The sequence below is a fragment of the Leuresthes tenuis genome, unplaced genomic scaffold (assembly GCF_036924035.1).
Source record: "Leuresthes tenuis unplaced genomic scaffold, fLeuTen1.0.hap1 SCAF_7, whole genome shotgun sequence".
NCBI classification, from domain to species: Eukaryota; Metazoa; Chordata; class Actinopteri; order Atheriniformes; family Atherinopsidae; genus Leuresthes; species Leuresthes tenuis.
In genome coordinates this window covers 21836302-21855836 of record NW_027325361.1, presented here as the reverse complement: position 1 = coordinate 21855836, position 19535 = coordinate 21836302, and the positions used below count along the sequence as shown (strand labels likewise).

At 42.1% G+C, this 19535-nt stretch overlaps 2 protein-coding genes across 5 annotated transcripts in view; both read right to left on the bottom strand.

Moving 5' to 3' along the window:
- Nucleotides 1-1479: 1479 nt before the first annotated feature.
- Nucleotides 1480-11657, bottom strand: LOC140312187 (uncharacterized). The gene is made up of 20 exons (XM_072389890.1): nt 11414-11657; nt 9625-10426; nt 9219-9579; nt 8921-9090; nt 7808-7999; nt 7427-7718; nt 7201-7322; nt 6945-6973; nt 6812-6846; nt 6486-6654; nt 4912-5071; nt 4609-4732; nt 4445-4479; nt 4280-4364; nt 4162-4196; nt 3106-3175; nt 2949-3014; nt 2840-2859; nt 2717-2750; nt 1480-2139 (listed from the first exon to the last, which is right to left on the bottom strand). The coding sequence occupies exons 1-20, from the start codon at nt 11420-11422 to the stop codon at nt 2046-2048; spliced, it is 2904 nt and encodes a 967-aa protein (XP_072245991.1). The 5' UTR covers nt 11423-11657; the 3' UTR covers nt 1480-2045.
- A 3012-nt stretch (nt 11658-14669) lies between these two features.
- dab1a (DAB adaptor protein 1a) overlaps nt 14670-19535 on the bottom strand; it is a 76762-nt gene continuing 71896 nt past the window's right edge. For all 4 annotated transcript variants that reach the window (XM_072389891.1, XM_072389892.1, XM_072389893.1 and 1 more), the window contains one exon: nt 14670-16643. The gene's annotated coding sequence lies outside the window, so the exon portion shown is untranslated. The remainder of the gene's footprint in view (nt 16644-19535) is intronic.

Here is a 19535-nt window from a genome sequence, read left to right as displayed (position 1 = left end):
TTTACACCTGTTCTGACACCGCTGCCTTCCCTTCTGCAACACACATGCAACTGCGCACACACCAGTGTGAACATTAAGCCAGACTCTGTGATAAGAATCTTTATTACTCTTTATCTCTGTGTCTTAAATGACCTGCCCTCTGTATAATGAGCAACTTGGTTCACACCAGGATGGCATCCTGCCCTTTATGCATCCATCCCTGACACTGCTGCCCACGCAGGACAACATGTATGGATGAAGTGCACTGCTGCAGGAGTCATGGGTCAGACTTAAAAACTCCTCTGATAGAACCAGTATTTCTGTCAGGTGTAGTACTCTGCTATTACAGCTGTATGCACCCTCCAGTGGCATGTTAGTCCTGTAAACTCTACTCTGTGTTTGGAGCTGAACAACATACCAGCAGGCCTGATCAAATACAGACTCTCTGTGTTGTACCAAAGTGAGTGTTTTCCACAGCAAAGCTGTGCTCTCTGCTAAACTGTTCTGGGGTTCTTATTATTAGTGTGACCTTAACACCCCAGTCTATGTTGTGTGTGTGTGTGTGTGTGTGTGTGTGTGTGTGATAACCGTGTGGGTGCACACTGTTTACTGTGAACGTGCTCAAAGTATGTTTCCGTGTGTGTGTTTGGGCTGTCTCTCCCCATCTCTCTCTCTTGGGGTTTGGATTTCTCTTGTTATGCACTGCATGATATTACTGTTATGATTTGCACTTTAATGAGTATTTATTGAAAAATAAACAAAACATATAAAAGAAAAAAAACTTTTTTTTGTTCTGAAGCTTTTCACCTGTTTGACTTTTTTTTTTTAAACACACTAGCGGGGGGGGGGGGGGGGGGGGTCATTACATTACATTACACAGTAATATCTTTCATCAGTTTACATGAACATATCGGATTTGAAGGCGAATTATGGCGACACCTGCTGGACCATAGAAATCAAAGAAAATAAAGCGTCAAAAAGATGCAACTGTGACCAAAAGAGAGCTGGTGCCCCTAGCAGGGCACTTCAGAAACATATTCACCATCACACTCCATGTGGCTTTTTTTATATGCAGTAAAGAATATCTGATCTAATCTGTTAAAAAGCCAAATCTTATTTGAATATCACCATGAGTAGTTCCACACAGTCCAATGGGCTTCAGCGGAAATAATGAAGCTAAACAATAAGAATAATGAAAAAGAAGCTGTTCATATATGTATTTAAAAAAAACAGTAAAGCATACACCTGGTAATAAAACTGACCATAATAAGGTTATTAATAATAAAAAGGTGGTGCTAAAACAGATGATAAGAATCCCCTGGATCCACATGCAGAGGAGCACAAAGCAGGAAATACAGGTTATGTTGTGGGTCGTCTCAAACCGACGGCTGATGTGATCATTTGTAAGTTGCTATTTAGTCTGTGAACTATTGTAGAAGCTGGGGACGTGATTCATCTTTGTTTTAAAGTTTGCTGTATTTGAACTGTAAGGATGAATATTTCTTTTTGCTGTAATCCAACTTGGCACCGAGGATTGCTCGTTGATCCCAAGGAGCAGCCGAGTGATTACTAGAGTTAGGTTCCCTCAAAAAAACACTGTAGAACGAGCAAAGTCCTCCGTTTCCATTGTCATCTTCTTTCTTCCAGCCTGTAATTGTCCTCAAAAGAAAACCTGTGCAGGTCTGCAATGGTTTCTAAGTCATCAGCAGTTCATTTTAGTCCAGAGTTGAAAGTCATTCAGTGCCACCAGTCTTACTGCTCCTCACAAATTTCCCACTGACAGCTTCGAGGAACAGAAGAAAGATTTTCAGCTAAGATGGCATTGCAAATCATCATACTGATCCATAAATGCAGTCAGGAAAGTAAGGTTAAAGTCTAGAACAAATGGTTGTTGTGACAGTGTCAGGTGACTGACTCGGGTCACACGGGGAAGAATGACATCACCGGTAAATCCCGTTCCACGTGGGTGATTTGTTTGGCTGTTACTGAGAAACAAACATCGCATCAACATGGGACGTACACAGTGGTGGACAGTGTAAAGTCTAGATGATTCGCCCTCATAATAATCACTCCAGCGTCAAGTCAGCATACAGGTCCGGTGGAGGTAAAATGAGAGCAGAGGGATCGAAATCCGTTTCCTGTGTTGAACTATCTTCAAGCCTGTGAAAAAAAACAGACAGACAGAAAGTGACTCAGTCTTCCTCTACCCATCCTCCATCACCCATCCACAGAAACCGATCATATAGATCTTATCACCTTGCCCCCTTTGTGATCATGAACATGACACAGTTGACGTGGGTTAACACACATTAGAATGACCCGATTCAGTACAGATCCCAGATTGGATCGGGTCATTCTAATGTGTGTTAACCCACGTCAACTGTGTGATGGTGATACTACATGAATCCGTTTTTTTTGTCAGATTAAGGTGTCTATATGAACTGAATACCTCAGTCTTATTGTAATTTAGCCATTAATCTGATCCGATGGCACTCATCTAACCCCACTGACTGAGTGTCTCATTGTCCTACCAGAACACAAGTCATCTTAGCTTCCTGGTAGGGCAGGGGAGGATTATCAGTTCATCTCACTTTCTCTCAAATAGTTGAATAATGTGTTCAGCCTTTTTCATGATCAGCAAACCATTCCAGGCAAAAAGGAAGGAAACCTGTCTGTCCACAGGTTTGGCAACATGTTTGGCATTTTTCTATGTGTGTTTTAGGCTTCCTCTACTTACACACGAACTGCTTCTTCTGTTGCTGGCGGAGGAGCTGTAGCAGAACCAAAAAGGACATTTTTACTGTTTTAAAGAATAATAAACACACAACCAGGTTTATAGACTTGTTCAGGCGTCACTTACTTGTCTCTGCTTCGATGTTGCTGTAGAACGAGGAAGAAAATAATGAATAAAAAATCTTTGTGTGTGTGTGGGAGTGTGTGCAGCACAGACACATGTGCTTAACACCTACCTAGCAGGTGGTTCCACAGGTACATGGAAAAATGTCGCCAACTTCTGAAGTGCTTCATGTCTTGCTCTAATAGAAAGATAAAATACACAAGTTTTTTATGTCTCTGGTATGCTTGTTTACACGTCATATCTGAAAGAATAAAAGAGGGCGAACTCACTGGACGTGGGAGCCATCAGTGGTCATGTCACTGTGACTGTGCTGGTGGTTGATGACGAGGTCTTTGTCTCCTGCAAAAAGAAACAAGCAAGACCAATTCTGCTTAACATACCATGATAACATCCAGGATTCTTTACTCAGGTTACAAAACCTGGAACCCATCAAACATTTAATAGTTAACAGCCTCCAGTCAACACAAACAACTTGATTATCTATCGAGCCAGAAAAAGTGATTCAGCCTTTAAAATATGCAGACCTGTGAGGACATTAGAGGAAGTTTAGAAGTGTTTTATTATCATCAAAAGATTTGACTTGACGCTGGGGATTTTTTTTTTGTGGTTTGCATATTTCCCTGTGCTTACGTAGGCTTTGGGTACGCTGAACTCCTCCCGCAGTCCAAAAACATGTAGGTTAGGTAAACCGGTGATTCTAAATTGACCATAAAACTGAGTGTGAGCGTGTATGGTGTCTCTTTTGTCTCTGTGTTTGCTGTGCAAAAGACTGGTGACCTTGTCCAGGGCATACCCTGCCTCTTGCCTGGAGGCAGCTGGGTTAGGCTCCACCTAACTCACCCCCGTGACTCTGAAGCGTGTATGGAAAATTAATGACTGAATGATTCTAAAAAAAAGAAAAAGATCCATCAAGGGTTTTTCAAATGCTACATTAGCTCATCTTCTTACGACCACTGATGATGAAATCAAACCAGACACCCAATTTCTGACTTTAGGGTGCTTCTGTGATTAACTTTAGACAACCTAAATGAACAAGTTAATGAGTTAAAATTTACAGAAGCATGGGTTTTGTGAATGACCTGATCTGAGCTGTGGATAACTTATCTATAAGAAATAAATCTGTTTGTAGTATTTGAGTTTATTGTATCTGTACACCATCAAGATAACTTCTGAAGGAAATAAACATCACAAAAATACATGTGACACATTCTTGCGTTGGGCAGCCTATGATTTATTGTCAGATGACTATGATGCAGCTGATATTGTGAGAATAATAATGGAGTCTAAAATGCTGACATGACACAATCTGTGTGGTCGCATCTTACCCATATCTGGCATAGAGAGAGTCCTGACATGACCCCTGTAAAGGTAAAGAAGTTGGGGTTAGGAAGAAATCCAAAATAAGCACCTAATCACTATAAAATCAGGCTGACGGCTACTTACATCTCATGGAATGGCTCTGTGGTTTCAGCGGCAGGCGAGAGAGGTTCATCGTCATCACAAGCCCACTCCTCACTGTCATCTGTGACTACCCACAACAACAATGTCAAACTGCTGCCGAATAATTTAATAATAATTTAATAATCTCGAGTGACAGGACATACTTACAGCTTTCTGCTGACTGTGGGAAATGGTTTGAAGCCCTGAAAAAAAAACAATGCACATCTGCAAGTCATCCTTTTTAACAGTAACACTGGTGATTGAAAGCTTCCGTGTCTCATCTTGTCCTTGCATTGTAGGTGTAGTGTATGCTTCCAGCTGGGAGCACATACCTGCTCCCTGTGCTGATAACGTCTGCCTCTATAATATTGTTGCTACTCTTGCGAGCGGTTTTCTTTCCCAGCTCCAGCATCTCCTTGATGTCCAGCTCCACATGACCCACAGCGACATACCCATCTGGAGCACACACACACCAATACTAATCATGTCCACGATCAACAGATGTGAAGTATGGACGTTACTTTCCAAAACAAGTTTTACATGCCTGTTTCATGTTGTTAACAGAAGGTGTTCTTAATTCACTTTCCACCCTTTTAACTTTGAGATGAACACACTGCTAATGATGACAAACTCACAGTTGTTGCTGCTGTCCCTGGCCAGCCACTTCCCTTTGGGGCAGTTGGTTGTCCGGATGATGCTGATGATGTCGCCACTCTTGACAGGCAAATCGTTCTTATTTCCTTTTGTAGTTAAAGTGACTGTTGCCTGGTACATGGCTTCCTCCTGTCCTGTGATCTAAGGCACACAGTGAAGGTTACAGCATGTCTTCATCTTATGTGCAAAATGAATGTCTTGACATTTCACAAAGGAAAACAGAAATAAAACAAATCCAAACCACAATTGGAAAAAGTATCTCCAAAATATCTCAGTTACATAATCTCATCACTTTCAATCAATTAAAAGCTCAGCAGGTGTGACTTTTGAAGACCAGCTCAAAAAAGGTTAGTTTTACTTTTGCTAAAATGTTTGAAAGTCTGCAGCAAAAATCATTCAGGAGGTTTAAGAATACAACATCAATATATAACATTTTTAAGAATACAACATCAATATATAACATTTTTAAGAATACAACATCAATATATAACAGGCCAATGATGGAATCTTTGTACATAGTACAACTAACACAATCGTGTTTCACTACAATTTTAAAGATAATTTTCATTTTCACTTGATATACAAACCAGCACAGAGCAGGAGGAGCCGTACACTAAGGCGGAAAGAAAAGGGCTTATATTCTCCATCAACTTTTAGGCAAACTGCCATCATTCTATCATTGATCTGTGTGTCAGATTTGAACCACAGATCAAATCAAATTAAATCAATTAGTACCAGGCCTGGTTTGTTTGGTACATTATTGGTTGACACTCAGTAACATGCCATGCTATTATGCTCTGCAGCAAGTGGGCTGAAACACAGTCTGGGCCTGAATGAAAACTGCTCCCAGATTGAAATAAACACGTGGAAACACATCCATGACACACTAGAACACACATGTCACACTGACCGAACCAGGTTTCAGAAATCATGTCAAAATGTTACGGGCATGCTGACTATCAATAGAAACACTGACTGATTAAACACGTGGTACGTGATGATGTGGTAAGAGCGTTTCCCCTGAGAGCGCCTCCCTGCTCATTTGAAAAACAACACCATGTGAGCAGTGTGAGCCAGATGACCATAACTGTGTACTACAGATGCTTAACTTCCAGAGCTGAAGAGTTGGATGCAGACTGATCCATGTTCGTGGGCTCAGCACCTCATCTGAGTGACTCGATGCTCATATCGGTGTCAGTTAAACTACTGATTACAGCTAATTCAACTGGTGTCTTATCATCTGGTTTCAGTAATCACTCATTTCTTGTTCTCTCTGTTACAGAAACAAATATTTAGAAAAATCTCCAATGAGAAATCTGGTTGAAGTATTGTGATCAAAATATCACTGACAGCAATACATGGATCATTTGTCAGAATATTACCAACAATGAGACCTATGTTTACCCAGATTCCATTTGCACATGTTGCTCAGCTCAGCTCTTCCACGTGAGGAATGAATCCAGACAGGTTTGTATGCATATACATCAACCGCACCCTCCTGTAATGCTCAATCACCTCCCATTCCTCACTTTTCTGTTAAAACAACAACACTCACTTTGAATTTCTTCTTCAGCTCGTTCTCCCTCTTTTCCCTCTCTTTCTGCTCTTTCTTCTCCCGGTCTTGCTTCTCCTTCAGCTCCTTCTTCTCCTTTTCCAGCCGCTGCTTCTCTCTCTTTTTCAGCTCTTTTTCATCTGGCCCCTCTGCGACAGCTCTTTTCTCGTTCCTGTGGATTGAAGAGAGAGAGATTGAAAGATATCAACATCATGTTTGAAAGCGGTTTCTCTGGCATGTTTAAACAGCATGGGGTAAACAAACCAAACGCACTCTCACTACTAAGTCCCTTGGGGGGGGGTGCTGAAATGAAAAAAAAAGGGCCTTACCTGCCGAATCTGCCTGTCTTAGTTTTCTCTTGGATCTGGAAATGCCAACAAAAATATGTCTTAATTTGTTTAAAACAAGATCATCAAAACAACATAGAAGCTTTGATTTTAAAAACCTCCAAAAGCTGCTTACTGTTTCTTGTGGTGTCTCAGCGTATGGATCTGTGGGAAAAAGCAAACACTGTTATGTACAGTAAAAGCTATGTACTGTAAACACTAACTATAATAGTTTGTGACACTACAAACTATTCCATTTATTTTTTGAATGTGCATTCTGGCATGAAATTCTCAAATGCTTGAATGAGCATTCCCCCTGCAGGGTTTTCTGATGTGGACACAGTATAGTATACCTATATTATTGTCTGCATATGACAGAATCCGGCTCTTACTTTTTAGTGTCCCTTTGCGTTTCTTGCCATTGCTGCTCTTGCCCTTCTTTTTGTTGGAAGAGATGTCCTCGTACATGTTTTCTGTGCGTTTGAACTCACTCTTGTGGTTTTCTGCTTCAGGTCTGCATGGGACAAAAGGTTGAAAAAATAGCAATAAGAACTAAGCTCCCAGACAAGAACAAGCATTTCAAAGTAATGAATCTAAGATTGAACTGAAATATCTTACTCCTCCACTGGTGAAAAGTCTTCAGAGATTGGGAGGGAAGATCCTCGTAGTAAAGCATCTTGGTATTCTTCTCCATATGCCGGAGATGAATGGATCTCACTTCCCTGATCAACTATCCCATTACTGTAAAACTGTGGCAGGTCCTGTCCATCTGGAACATCTGGAGCTGTGTATTCCTCATTTTCCCACTCTGATGCAGGTAGCTCCGAAACATATGCATCTGAAGCCACATCACCAAACTCTGTAACATTTATGGTGTTGGTCTCTGAGAACTCAGGAGGAACGGGGATCCCTGCGGATGGAACATAAAGGAATACGAAGCAATGTTATAATTGAACCTTTGTTTCAGTGCCTCGTGAGTGCAGCAGCAGTAGTCATTACCTTCAACAAAAGGAGTAGGAGGAATAAATCCACTCAGGTCATCAGAGGGAGGTTTGTCAGGTGTCTCTGGAGCAGGGTCCAGAGGCAGTTCTGGTAGGGCCTTTCTGGGTGGAGGAGGGGGGACATTCAGCAGCTCTGGGACAGCCTCAATCCCCTCCTCAGTGATGCCTTCCAACACTGGAGAGGCTTGTCCTGCAAATGTTTGGAATGTTTCCATTTGTTTAGCCTCACATTTCAAATCAAACAGACGTGCTCATTTCAACTGCATGCAACGCAACAAGAAAAAGAAAGAAAGAAAGAAAAAAGCCGAAGGCAGATATGTTGAGAGAAGGCAAGCGAAGGGGAAGGATTTGATTTGTGAGGAAACCAAACCAGTCAAACACACCATACCATTGAAGTTGTTTTTCTTACTCAAATATGTTTTAAAGCCTTCCTTTCTAATGTGTCTGTGCCTTTTTTTCAGGTTTTGTAGCTTATTGTTTTTTAAAGAGGAGCACCAAAGCACAAGACAATCACATTTTACTACATCATACAGTTGTGATATGAATGATTTGTATCTCCTCTCTCTTCTGCTTTCGCTGTTCTTTAAGCTATATTCATTCTTTTAGATTGCACAGGCCCGTTCTGTGAGGTGACAGGAGACTTTATGAAAAGGTCCATGATCTGCATAAACACCATGAGCAATTCATTAACTCTTTGTAGACTAAGAGTCTCTGAACAAATTTCACTCTCTGCTCATCCTGATCTGTGAGTCACTGCAGCTCTGTCATAGCTGGCATACCTCTGCAGCTCTGCCCTGCCTGCTGCTCAGTTGTTTTTGGCACAAAAGAAGAATGTAAGGAACTGCTGTTTATGTGCGTACCTTCATAGCTTCTCCCTCACACCGACACAGGAGAAGTACCTGAGGTGCAAACCCTACTAAACATACCAGATTTTCAGTATGCCTGAAACCCTACACTTACAGCTGGTGTTGTGCAGCACTCCAGCACGTACCAGCTGTCCCCATTATGAGATAAGTTGTACTGCTCTTCACGATGTGGCTAATTCAATGGTGAAAATCCACAAAATAGCAAGAGGCAGAGAGGAGGGCAGAGGAATTCTACTGAAACTTACGGTGGTCGATCCCGTTAACTTGCGCTGGTGTTGGTGGGAGTGCGTTCCGTGCTCGTTCTTCATAATCAATGGGTGGAAGCTCTGGGAGAGCACAGGTGGGACTTTGAGAAAGGGAAAGGTCTTCAGGTGGAGGGCTGATGGAGTAGGATCGGGTGGAGTTTGACAAAGGGCTGAGAATAGATAAGGCAATACAAGTAAGTGTACATTAGTATGTCACAACTGACTAACTGGTAAACAACAACTAAATCTGCTCCTTTACATAACAACTGAAAGAGTATGATGTGTTTGTGTTGTTTACCTGGTGCTCTTCCTGCGGGCCTTCTCCAGAGCACTTAAAATCCTCTGGTCAGCCAGAGATTTTTTTCCAGTGCTCATGTCCTCAGCCCTCTCCAGGGCAGACAGGGCAGAGATCCGACGCTCAGCTTTGGGAGAAGGCAGCATAGACTGGGGACAGACAACCGAAGGAGGGTTCTCCACAGCAGCTTCAGCCTCAACAGCAATCTCGGGCTCAAGAGGGGATGGAAACGGAGCAGAGGCCTCTGGAGGAAGATCTGAGATGGCAGGCCCGAGTGGAGGGGTTGGGACAGATCTGAGTGAAGTGGGAGCAATTTCATTTTGGCTGGCCGGTCTGGAAACAGGCAAAGCAGGATTTTCTATCTCTTGTGGGGTTTCACTCTGTGGGATTTCACTGGGTGGGGTTTCACTCTGTGGGATTTCACTCGGTGGGGTTTCACTGCGTGGGGTTGGGACTTGTGGAGCTAAGATGTCAGAAAAAATGGCAGGTGGAGAAAAGGCAGGAGGGTCAGGGATAGGGGAAGATGAGGTGGTATCAGCGGCAGCACTGGCGTCAGGTAGCAGAATGTTCTTTGGTAAGAGGGCTTGTGGTTCTAAGATTTCAGGCTCGAGTGGTATGTTACCAATGTCAGTAGGCACTGGTATTAGTGGAACTGGTCCAGGATCATCCTCGCTTGGGGCGTCTAAGATCGGATCAGCAGGGATCACCACTGTTTCTCTCTTTGAGGACTTTATGAAACCAAGTAAACCCTTCTTTTTTTGTGTCGTGAGTTTAGGTGGAGGTGTGGCTGGCACCAGCTCTGTTGTACTCTCCTTCTGTGCCATTATGAATGGGGATTTCTTGTCCTTACCATTCTCTTTTTTTTCTTTCTGATCTGACAAATTTACATATGGCTTGACTTTACCTTCCTTCAGTTTCTCTTCATTCTTTTCTTTTTTCTTCGAGTTAGTCTTAATGAGAGGCTTTTTGCTCTCTTTCTTATCATCCTTAAAAACCACTCTGGGAGCATTCAGTGTTCTTGCCTCCAAGCTCTGGTTGATGGAGGTGAGCAGGGAGGGGCGTGCTCCTGCAGGGAGGTAGTGAGTGGGGCTCTGGGGAGGAGGGACAACCTTTGGTTTCTCTGGGAGAGCAGGTCTGATTCTGGGTTGCTTCAGGGGGAGTTCCTCCTCCTGGAACTTGGCCCTTAAGGCCTGAAAGTCCAATATGTCCTCCTGCAGAAAGTATCACACAATGCATTGGTCTCAGGTCCAACACCAGGGTCAGGCACAAACCAGAACTGTCCCTTCACAGATTTTTGATACTTTTAAAGCAGGAATAGTTCTCGTGGTTACGTATATTTTAACAGATAAAAAGGTGGAATCATAGCAACAAATACTTAAGCTATGACACCACAGTCAAAAAGTTTTTGGTTTTTTTTGCAAGTGCGACACTTATTGAGATAATGCACATTTAAAAATAAAAAAAACTAAATCTTAGAAAACATATTAGATTGTAATGTAAGGAAGGAACAGGGTATGTTTTTATAAGGGTTATATCTGCTTGTCAGATTTTTCACTAGTAAGCAACTGGAGCCTATAAGCATGTACAGAATTTGATGATCTGTTTTTTTTTTAAAGATTGTCTTCTCAAAATGAGTTATTTCTACTGTTATCCAGAAATATTCACATCACTGAATTTTCTAGTTTTATTCTTATCTGTGTGTGTTCTGAAAGTTTACAGAGGAGTATGTTCGTATATCAGTCACTCTGATTCTTACCGCAAACAATATGGTGAGATTTTCTTTGTCATAGTACTCTGATTTATGTGGCCAAACATACATAAACCTCTATCATATACACTTGTGTCCCCTTCCAAAGAGAATATTTAACTTTAATATATTGTCACATTGAAACTGCTGATAAAGATACTTTAATGTTATAAATGAACTGAGGAAGATTCATAATGATATTAGTGTCAATACTCCCTTTAGTTATTGAACAGTTAAATAGAAAGCTTACGGAGCTGATTTGAAGTGATCAATCTGGTTAATATTAGATTTCACTGAAATGTGTGCCCACTGTACTTAAGACAGTCTAAGTCAATTAAATATCTATGCGGAGTGGCATTCAGAAATGAAAAAGTAGACACATGCCTGCTTCATATCTTAATATAATCTTAATATAAAAACATGGTGTTTTTATAGATAGAGGGCAACATACCTGATCCATGGCGAGTTTCAATATTCAGCCAAACAACAAAAATCTCCTTGATGACCTGAATTAACTATTTTATTCAGCCTCTCATTCTGTGTGCGGTGAAAATCACACGATTTACAAAAACAAAACTTGAAACAGTTCAGTATTCCAGCTTCTCTCTCCTCCGATCGAGACAAGTGTGCGTCCCACGCGCGCAGCAAATGGTTTCAGTGGAGAAATGAAGACAAGTTGGAATACTAACTGTCATTGGTGTAATGAAGAAGCAAAAAAAAAAAAAAAAAAAGAGAGAGAGAAACCGCCTTGCTAGTCAAACGGGTTTTGGCTTCGGTTGAGCATTTAACGCAACTCAGAAGCTCTCGAATTCTTCTTTCATGAGCCTCAGGAATGTCGCCCAGCTGGCAACGCGTGTGCGCGCACTGAGTCACTGACATGACACCTTTTTTTTGTTGTTTTGGCTACATTTGTTTCCTTGAACCTGTTTTAAAGTTCTTCCTGGTGATTTTTTTTTTTAAATACGGAAAATCTTTGAACTCTAAAATCTCAGTACACTTTAGTGTTATGAGAAGATCTGTAAGTTTTGAACGCATCCTCAAAATCTGAAATAACAAGGAAGAGGTCGGTCAACATTCCAGGTCTGTTACACAGAATATGTAAGTACTTAAGATGGCATTTATGATATGACACAAATATACATCACTTGCTGCAGACATGTCTTTATTTGACAGTTTTGAAAGACCTACTGCCACCCTGAGATTGTTTGACAGGTGTGTCAAGTACTTGGAGAGCATCTGAGGCCTCAGAAACTGAATTTCTGTAGGATGATTGCCCACACGGTGGTCTGTCAAAAGAAAGTGTTTAAACCCTCAAGGGATTAAACATATACTGACCTCTGATTAAAGGTTGAGCTCTTTCCGAACCACAAAACCCTATACTTTTGCCTCTTGCCATAACCTATGGGCATTGATCTGAAATTTGTGACACTGCCACAGTAACACAGAGGTGAAATGAGCTTCAGACAGACCTTCACAGACTAAACTGCCCCCCATCGCAAATTTTTCCAAATCAAGAGGTATATAGGAGTCACTTTTAAAAAAAGAGAGGTCAAATATGGACGGGTGTCTGGGTAACGTCATTTACCTGGTTTGTTTGGTTGAGCTCCTAAACAGTGTTAACAGGTTAGGTTAGTCAAATAATTCAAAATTCTGAGGGTGTCACAGCACTTTGCCATGAGCAGAAAAGGGTTGTGGATCCAGCTCAGTAAAAAAGCAAACAGAGATTCCCAAAGTCAGGAAAGACTGTGCAGTGTTCGCTCCGTGTGTTTTAATGCAAAACTCTGATACCGTACCGTAAGACACATCTCTTAAAGCTACATAAAGAACATGAATACAGGCAGAAGGGATCTCTTACATGCGGATATGACATTGTCAATGATGTGTATCTGGCTTACTCACTTTGAAAAATGATAGCTAGCTCAGTCTGGGTCAGTGGCTGGAGGTGATTACATTGTTAGCTGGGACTGTGCTGTCAATATCAATAAATCTGCCATAATGGACTGCTTTGAAATTTTGCTTTACTTTGCATGTTGACAATAAAGAGATTTTTAATCAAATATGCTGAGAAATTGAGATCTGACAGTGAATAGTTTGAGGTGTTTTGTACAATAGGACTCCTTTCTGTTAAATGTAGCAGGTTGTAAATTTCAACAGTTTATGAACATACACATTAAACCCAGTGAAACTTTGAAATTGTCAAAATAAAGAAAACCGATGTAAAAAAAATAAAGAAATCAGGTCAGGCTCAGAAATACTGTCAGCTTAGATTTTCCATCAAAACTCTGAAAATGGGGTTTTATTTGAGTTATTAAATTATTGAGTCAACAAGAATTTACAAACAATGAAAATGTTGAATAAGTTCACAAACATCCTATGACTGCCAACTGCTATTTTGAAGTGCACACATCCAATAAGAAAACTGTCCAAATGTCTGACATTCATGCACAATTAATTTTTTAGTCAGATGTATTTACATTTAGCTACACGTTCATTGTTTGCTGTAGGCAACATTTTGATGAATGAGCAATGATCTGCTTTGCAAATAGTCAGTTTTTGGAGGGGCCCCACATCAGGATCCACCCATTCCTCTTATTGATTTAACCAATAGTAATAGAAGTAAGTTTGGTTACATAATATATGGGTATGGGTATATGGTATGTACGTGGTCAAAATGAACCAACTGCAGCACAAGTGTTGACTTACCCCTCATTTTTTATGTTTTGCTTCAAAGGAGCCAGACTTTCTTGTATGAATAATAAAAAAGCATCAAAAGGAGTAGACCATTGTTGTGTCTTCACATAAGTCCCAACTTAGAAAAAGGAACATCTTTTAAGTTGTATCTTGAGGCATTATGTTGCTAGCTGCCTGTCTCAAAAACACATTTTTCCCCATTCTTTAGTTGCATCTATGAAAAACAAGGGGCTTTCAAAAGACCATTAGCTGAAAAATCAAACAATTGTGGAGGACAAAAGAAGAAGAGACAGCAGATTAACATTGCATGAAAGGCATGTCCTTAAGAAAGAGGAAAAAAATGAAGTAAAGACCTGACACAGGACCTGAGAGATGCAGCTGGACCTTCAGTTGATTCATCTACTGTTTGCTGAAACCTCATCAGAAATGGTCTCCATGGCTGAGGAAGCCATTCATAAGGAAAGGAAACAGGGAGGAAAGCCTGAGCTATGCCAAATGACACAAGAACTGAACTGAAAATCAGTGGCAACAGGTCTTATGGAGGGATGAATCCTCCCAAAAGCCCAGAACTCAACATTATCGAAGCAGCTTGGGATCATCATGACAGTGAATGGAACAAACAGGCAGCCAACATCCAAAGAAGAGCTTTGGGATGACCTTCAATGTCCCTCAAAACAAAGCTATGACTCTAACAGGGTAGAGTTTAACAGGGAATGGAAAAGGCATGTAAAAGCAGTTCTAATGTCTTTCATGTTTCCTGTACGAAAGCCAAGTTATTGTGTTGTGGTTGCTTGCTCATAAAGCTTATGACAGCTTGCATTAGAGGCTGCCTGTGCAGCAGAATGTGACAGGTCATTAAAGCAGTGTTGAATTACAACATAATACCGTGCCACTTGCTTTACACTAACTAAAGAAACACCGAGGTCACCTCTGCCAGGCACACACCATTAGGCTCACTCACTCTTGCTCTCACTCAAAGACAGACACATAAACAGACATATTAATCATTTGGGGTGTGTTTATTTGTAACAGGTAATACATGGTGGAATACGTAAATCAAGATAGAACCAAAAAAAATCATCTAAAAACCCACTGTAGAATGTCATATTCATAAAGATAAAAATAATGTGTCAATTTACATTAAGAAACTGTTAGCTGAGGTAAAGTTAAAATAGGTCTAGAAATGTTATGTACTCAAACAGCAACGTTTCCCTTTTTATTCAACTTCTTTGCTTATCTTCTAGTTGTCAAAGTTTTTACGTTAATCAACATCGTAGTCCAAAAGAGTTCTTGAGTGACATGAAGACTCTGGCCATAAAATAGGGAGTCACTGGCATCACAGTTAATGTAGCTGTAGCTGAGGATGCTGCACACCTGACCAACAGACAGACAAATGGGCAGAGCATCACTGTTATCTTAAGGGCAGGTGTGGGTTGAATGGGATGGAGGGGAGCAGCAGTCCTGGCTACAGCGAGTTAGACCGTGTCTGCTGCCTGCAAAATGAAAATGATCGTTTTGCGGTACAAAAAGGGCATGGGGCGACATAAATTATGGAGGCTGATTTACTTTGGACATAAAAATAATGTGCGGCGATAGAGCTCAAGAAGACAAAGAGCTGGAGCCAGGGTTAGTACGTGCGGCCAAGATAGAGAAGACCCACAACATTCATGCACAAAAACAAACCATCAGAGGGAGAAAGGAGCAAACAAAACACAGAAAACAGGAAAAAGAAAACACATGTTGGTATTGCTTGGGTTAATCTCATGAGATTGCATAACTGAAGCCTTCCCATTTTATGGCACAGAAGTCCAGTGGACTAAATGGTTGTTGTTGTCATTATTTACAAAATGAATTTGGCAAACCAACGATCAGATGCCTTAAAGCCATGTTGACTCTATAATTCCTATAGAGCTGACCCCAGCGGCTTGATTGACTTATAAAATAAAAATTCAATTTTTCAATTTGATCTTTTTTTTTTAATTATTATTGTACAAAAGCTATTGAGAATGAACAGTTCGATCACAGAATCTGTTTAACTTTAACTCTTCCCTCTCAGGGTCCATTCCTTAGCGTGTCTGGTCCTCTGGCCTCTGTGCGAGTGTGTCTGCGAGTAGACGTTTGGCAAATTACTGTGTATGCATGATACATAGGGTGAGGCATCGATTCTCTGTGTGTGTGTGTGTTTGCATGTGTGTAGGCCAACTGCCGTGTGCAAAGTATGTGTGTTGTTGTTGCGTGAGTAGCTCCCAGAGAGTCTGTTTCTGCATAGTGATCCAGCAGACACTCACAAACATGGGGAGAAAACGCCAAAATCAACCAACCAATCAGGAGCAGTGATCCCAGTACTGAGCCATCCCTGATAGGCCCAAAAAGTCTGGTTCCTCCTGTGGGATCTCCTGGCTACAAATGCAGATTCTGTCCGTTAAAACGATGAGTGTGTGTGTGGGTGTGTCGGAGACAGGGAGGCACTGCTTGACTCAGTCTTTTCTTGGCAGCAGAGTCTCTGGCCAGACACGGGAGGCAGAGGAAAGAGTGTGAGAGCGAAAGAGGAGGGAGGGAAGAAGGGAGAGGAGCAGGTTATGTCTGTAAGGCTGGGTGTGAGTGGTCACAGGGAGAAGAGAGGAGAGGAGAAGACAGTGTAGTGGATGGAGAGCTGGATCCATCTCAGTGATTGATATCCCTCCTGGCTGGAGTGAGAGATGGCTCTCTCCTCTCAGGAGGAGGAAAGACTACAGAGAGGAGGAGGAGGAGGAGGACTGTGGGAGCATTGAGGCTCCTCCTGGGAGGTTGTTAGCAGGAAGAGAAGAAGACGGGCTTGGCTAGGCTCGGATGTGCCATACACGCACACACACACACACACACTAACACACACACACTCAGAGGTAAAGGGTTCTCCTCCTGTTCTCTCAGTGCTGGTCAGGTCTGTCTTCTTGTGTTTCTCTTTATTTCTTCCCTTTGTTGATCTGGGCGTAGAGAGGGTCCATCCCCTTCTGTCAATGATAGAGAAAAATATCAGCGATTTTCTTTGAACTTTTCTTTGTTAAAGCTTAGCTGTATGTCTGGCTTCCGTGGTTCATCTGAATGCTCAAAAATAAAAAGGAGTTCTGTCTGTTCTTTCAGCTGACACTATCACCAACACACAAGTCCTGACAAGTAAGATCAAGAGATGCAGTGGTTTGACAGTTGTTGTACCTACCACCACCAGGGGGCAGTAGCACACTGCCCTGAAGCAAACGTCCAGTCAATTTATTCTTTATCCTTCACTCACAAAACCTGTTTCATGTGTGTGAGTTACTGTTTCTGTATGTGTGTGCGTCATTGTGCACACCCGCTTATGTGTGCTCTCTCCCATTCCAGACTCCCTCCAGGATCAGAATGAATCAGAGGTATAAACTAGCGCCTTGAAAGACCAGTTATGAGTCATCATGTCTGAGTTTCTCTCCAACTGAGCTGGAAGACAACAGCGGATGATGGAACACCCTGCAGTCAGAGCGCCAAGCCCGCTGCTCTCACTCACAATGGGGCCGTTATTACCGTACACATAATTACAGCCAGCCACTCAATCTGCCATGCAGACAACTTGATTGGAGGCTGGCTTTTAATATCGTAGAAGCCTTCTCCTACTGTAGAGAAGTGTATTTGTAGTTTTGGGTCTAACTGTAGATCTCAAATGAGTTCACAGTACAAGATCCTATTATTATCTGATGAAAACTGACTAGTGGACTGGAAAGAAATTTCTACTGAAGTGAGAAATGCAACAGGCAAAAAAAAATCTATTTCAACATGTCAACTTGTGCTCTGGGAAATTACCTTTTTCTGTTTCTGATATTTTATGGATGAACTGATAAACTGCATAGTAGTATCTTGTTGCAGCTTTTCTTTTCTTTTTTTGGCTGCTGATGTACAAAAAGATCCTGGTTGTTTGTGGTTAAGAAGTCTTGTTTATAAAAATGCTTCACATTTAATATACAGTTGGCTTTTTAATCTTACTCAAAACCCCACTATTTCACTTGTTGCATAACCTGCCATGGCTCCTATCTACAACAAAACTAAGGTTTTCCGAGAGGATCCCTTTAGCTGAGGCTTTGAGCTCTGGCTTAAGAAGTTGTAAATGTAGCGTCAGCCAAGGCCAGACAGTCAGCAGAAAGTAGCTGCCGGCAGTCTTGAGTGAGGTGACAAAGAGGCTTAGACAAGCAGTGACAGCAAACACACTGCACCAGAGCTGCAGCCCGGCGGTGTCACCCCACATCATCCTGCTGGCACTGCCAGCAAGGATGGCCGCCTTAGCTCCATCAGCCCCAGCTGAGTGAGAGGAGAGGCCCTCAGTGCAGGTATGAGTGATATGGTGGCGTGGCACCAGGCTGAAAGTATCTCGCCTGGCTGGTACATGTTTGGACATTTATGTGCATGCGTGTGTGTGTGTGCTGTGGGCTCAGGAAAACGCAGGGGGGTTGCTCAGTGAACCGTTGAAGCCGGCCATTTCACGGCTGAGACTCGAGATCGTTCGCTGGACATGATGAGACCACCCGAGAAAAAAAAACACTTACACTCCCACTAGCCTGAACACATGTCTGTCGGAGCCACGCAGTGGGAGGGGGAGGACAAGCGGTCATGGCTAGCAGCAAACGCGCTCACACAAGCGCATGCAGGTTTTTGGCTCCAATATGAGCACAGATGGTGATGGTATCGATCACAGGTGTGCTTGTCTGGGAATAACTGGCCTTATTGCACAGGTGTGTGTGTGTTTGGGAAGATGTCTAAAGTCGATGTGATTGGGCAAGTAAACACCATATGGGATCAACGGCACTGGACCAGAACCAAAGCAGTCCACCTACTACAGAGGAAGGACTCAGAGCTTCTGGCCGTAACAGTCAGGCTCCAGCCAGATTCACTGCTCAGTACTCCACATCCACCTGCTGCCCTGCAGCTTTCAGACTGTCTCAATATGAGGACGTGGGCCAACAGGGGAGGGAAACTGCTCAGCCACCCTCTTCTTCTCCTGGAGAGGGGAGGCACTTGAGGGCTTCTTGGGTTTTAATTAATGCCAATTATATCGGGGTAGTCATTAATCTTGGCACCCAAGTATTAGCTGATGAAAACAAAACCATTCCATTTTTCGCTGTGCGAGTGCCAGCAGCTATCATTAAGGAGCCACAGTTGAGAATCGTGTGGGTGAGGACACTGGATTGGGAGGGAGGGATCAAAGTGGCTCTCTTCTTTGGAGTGTATGTTTGTGTGTCACACTGAATAAGCATACTCCACATTGACACATCCCTAACAGAAATTTCCAGCCAATGACAGTTGATTGAGACTTGTCTGTATCAGTTACATCACTTTAGAACAATGCATATATTAACTGATATATATAATGCATAACATGTCAGCATACATCATGGTTATACTCAGCTAAAAATCAAAGATCAGCATATTGTGCACAAATCCCAGAAGACATGCTGCTCACTGAAGTGCACCGTTTCTGATTAGCTGTCACAGTGACTTTCCCATTGAGATGGGTTCTATTTATGGAGCTGGGTGTGAAGACACGGCACAGTGAGAGCACGATGGTCGAAGTCACGCCTGATGAACATCCCTCACACATTGTTTCACAAAGTTCTACTTGAAATAGCTTTTCATATCATGACCAAAACATATTTACAAAAGTCCAGCATATGTTCACAATAAAATCACCATGCAACACAAAATGAAACAAAGCACAGAATCACTGATGTATAATCACACACGACACAGCATTCAAACTCAAACGCATGTCATCTTCTTGGGCATGCGTGAATCTGGCAATGGTAAACTAAGGTAAAACAGTGAAAATGAGGCAAAATATGCAACAGAAAAAAGGAAAAGATGGAAGCTGGAGGTGTCATAGT

Excerpts from the sequence above, each read along its gene's own strand:
- LOC140312187 (XM_072389890.1), bottom strand. Across the intron at positions 6,974-7,200 it reads ACGCAAAGGGACACTAAAAA|ATCCATACGCTGAGACACCA; the intron begins GTAAGAGCCGGA and ends TTTTTCCCACAG. Across the intron at positions 2,140-2,716 it reads ACAGAAGAAGCAGTTCGTGT|GCTTGAAGATAGTTCAACAC; the intron begins GTAAGTAGAGGA and ends TTTTTTTCACAG.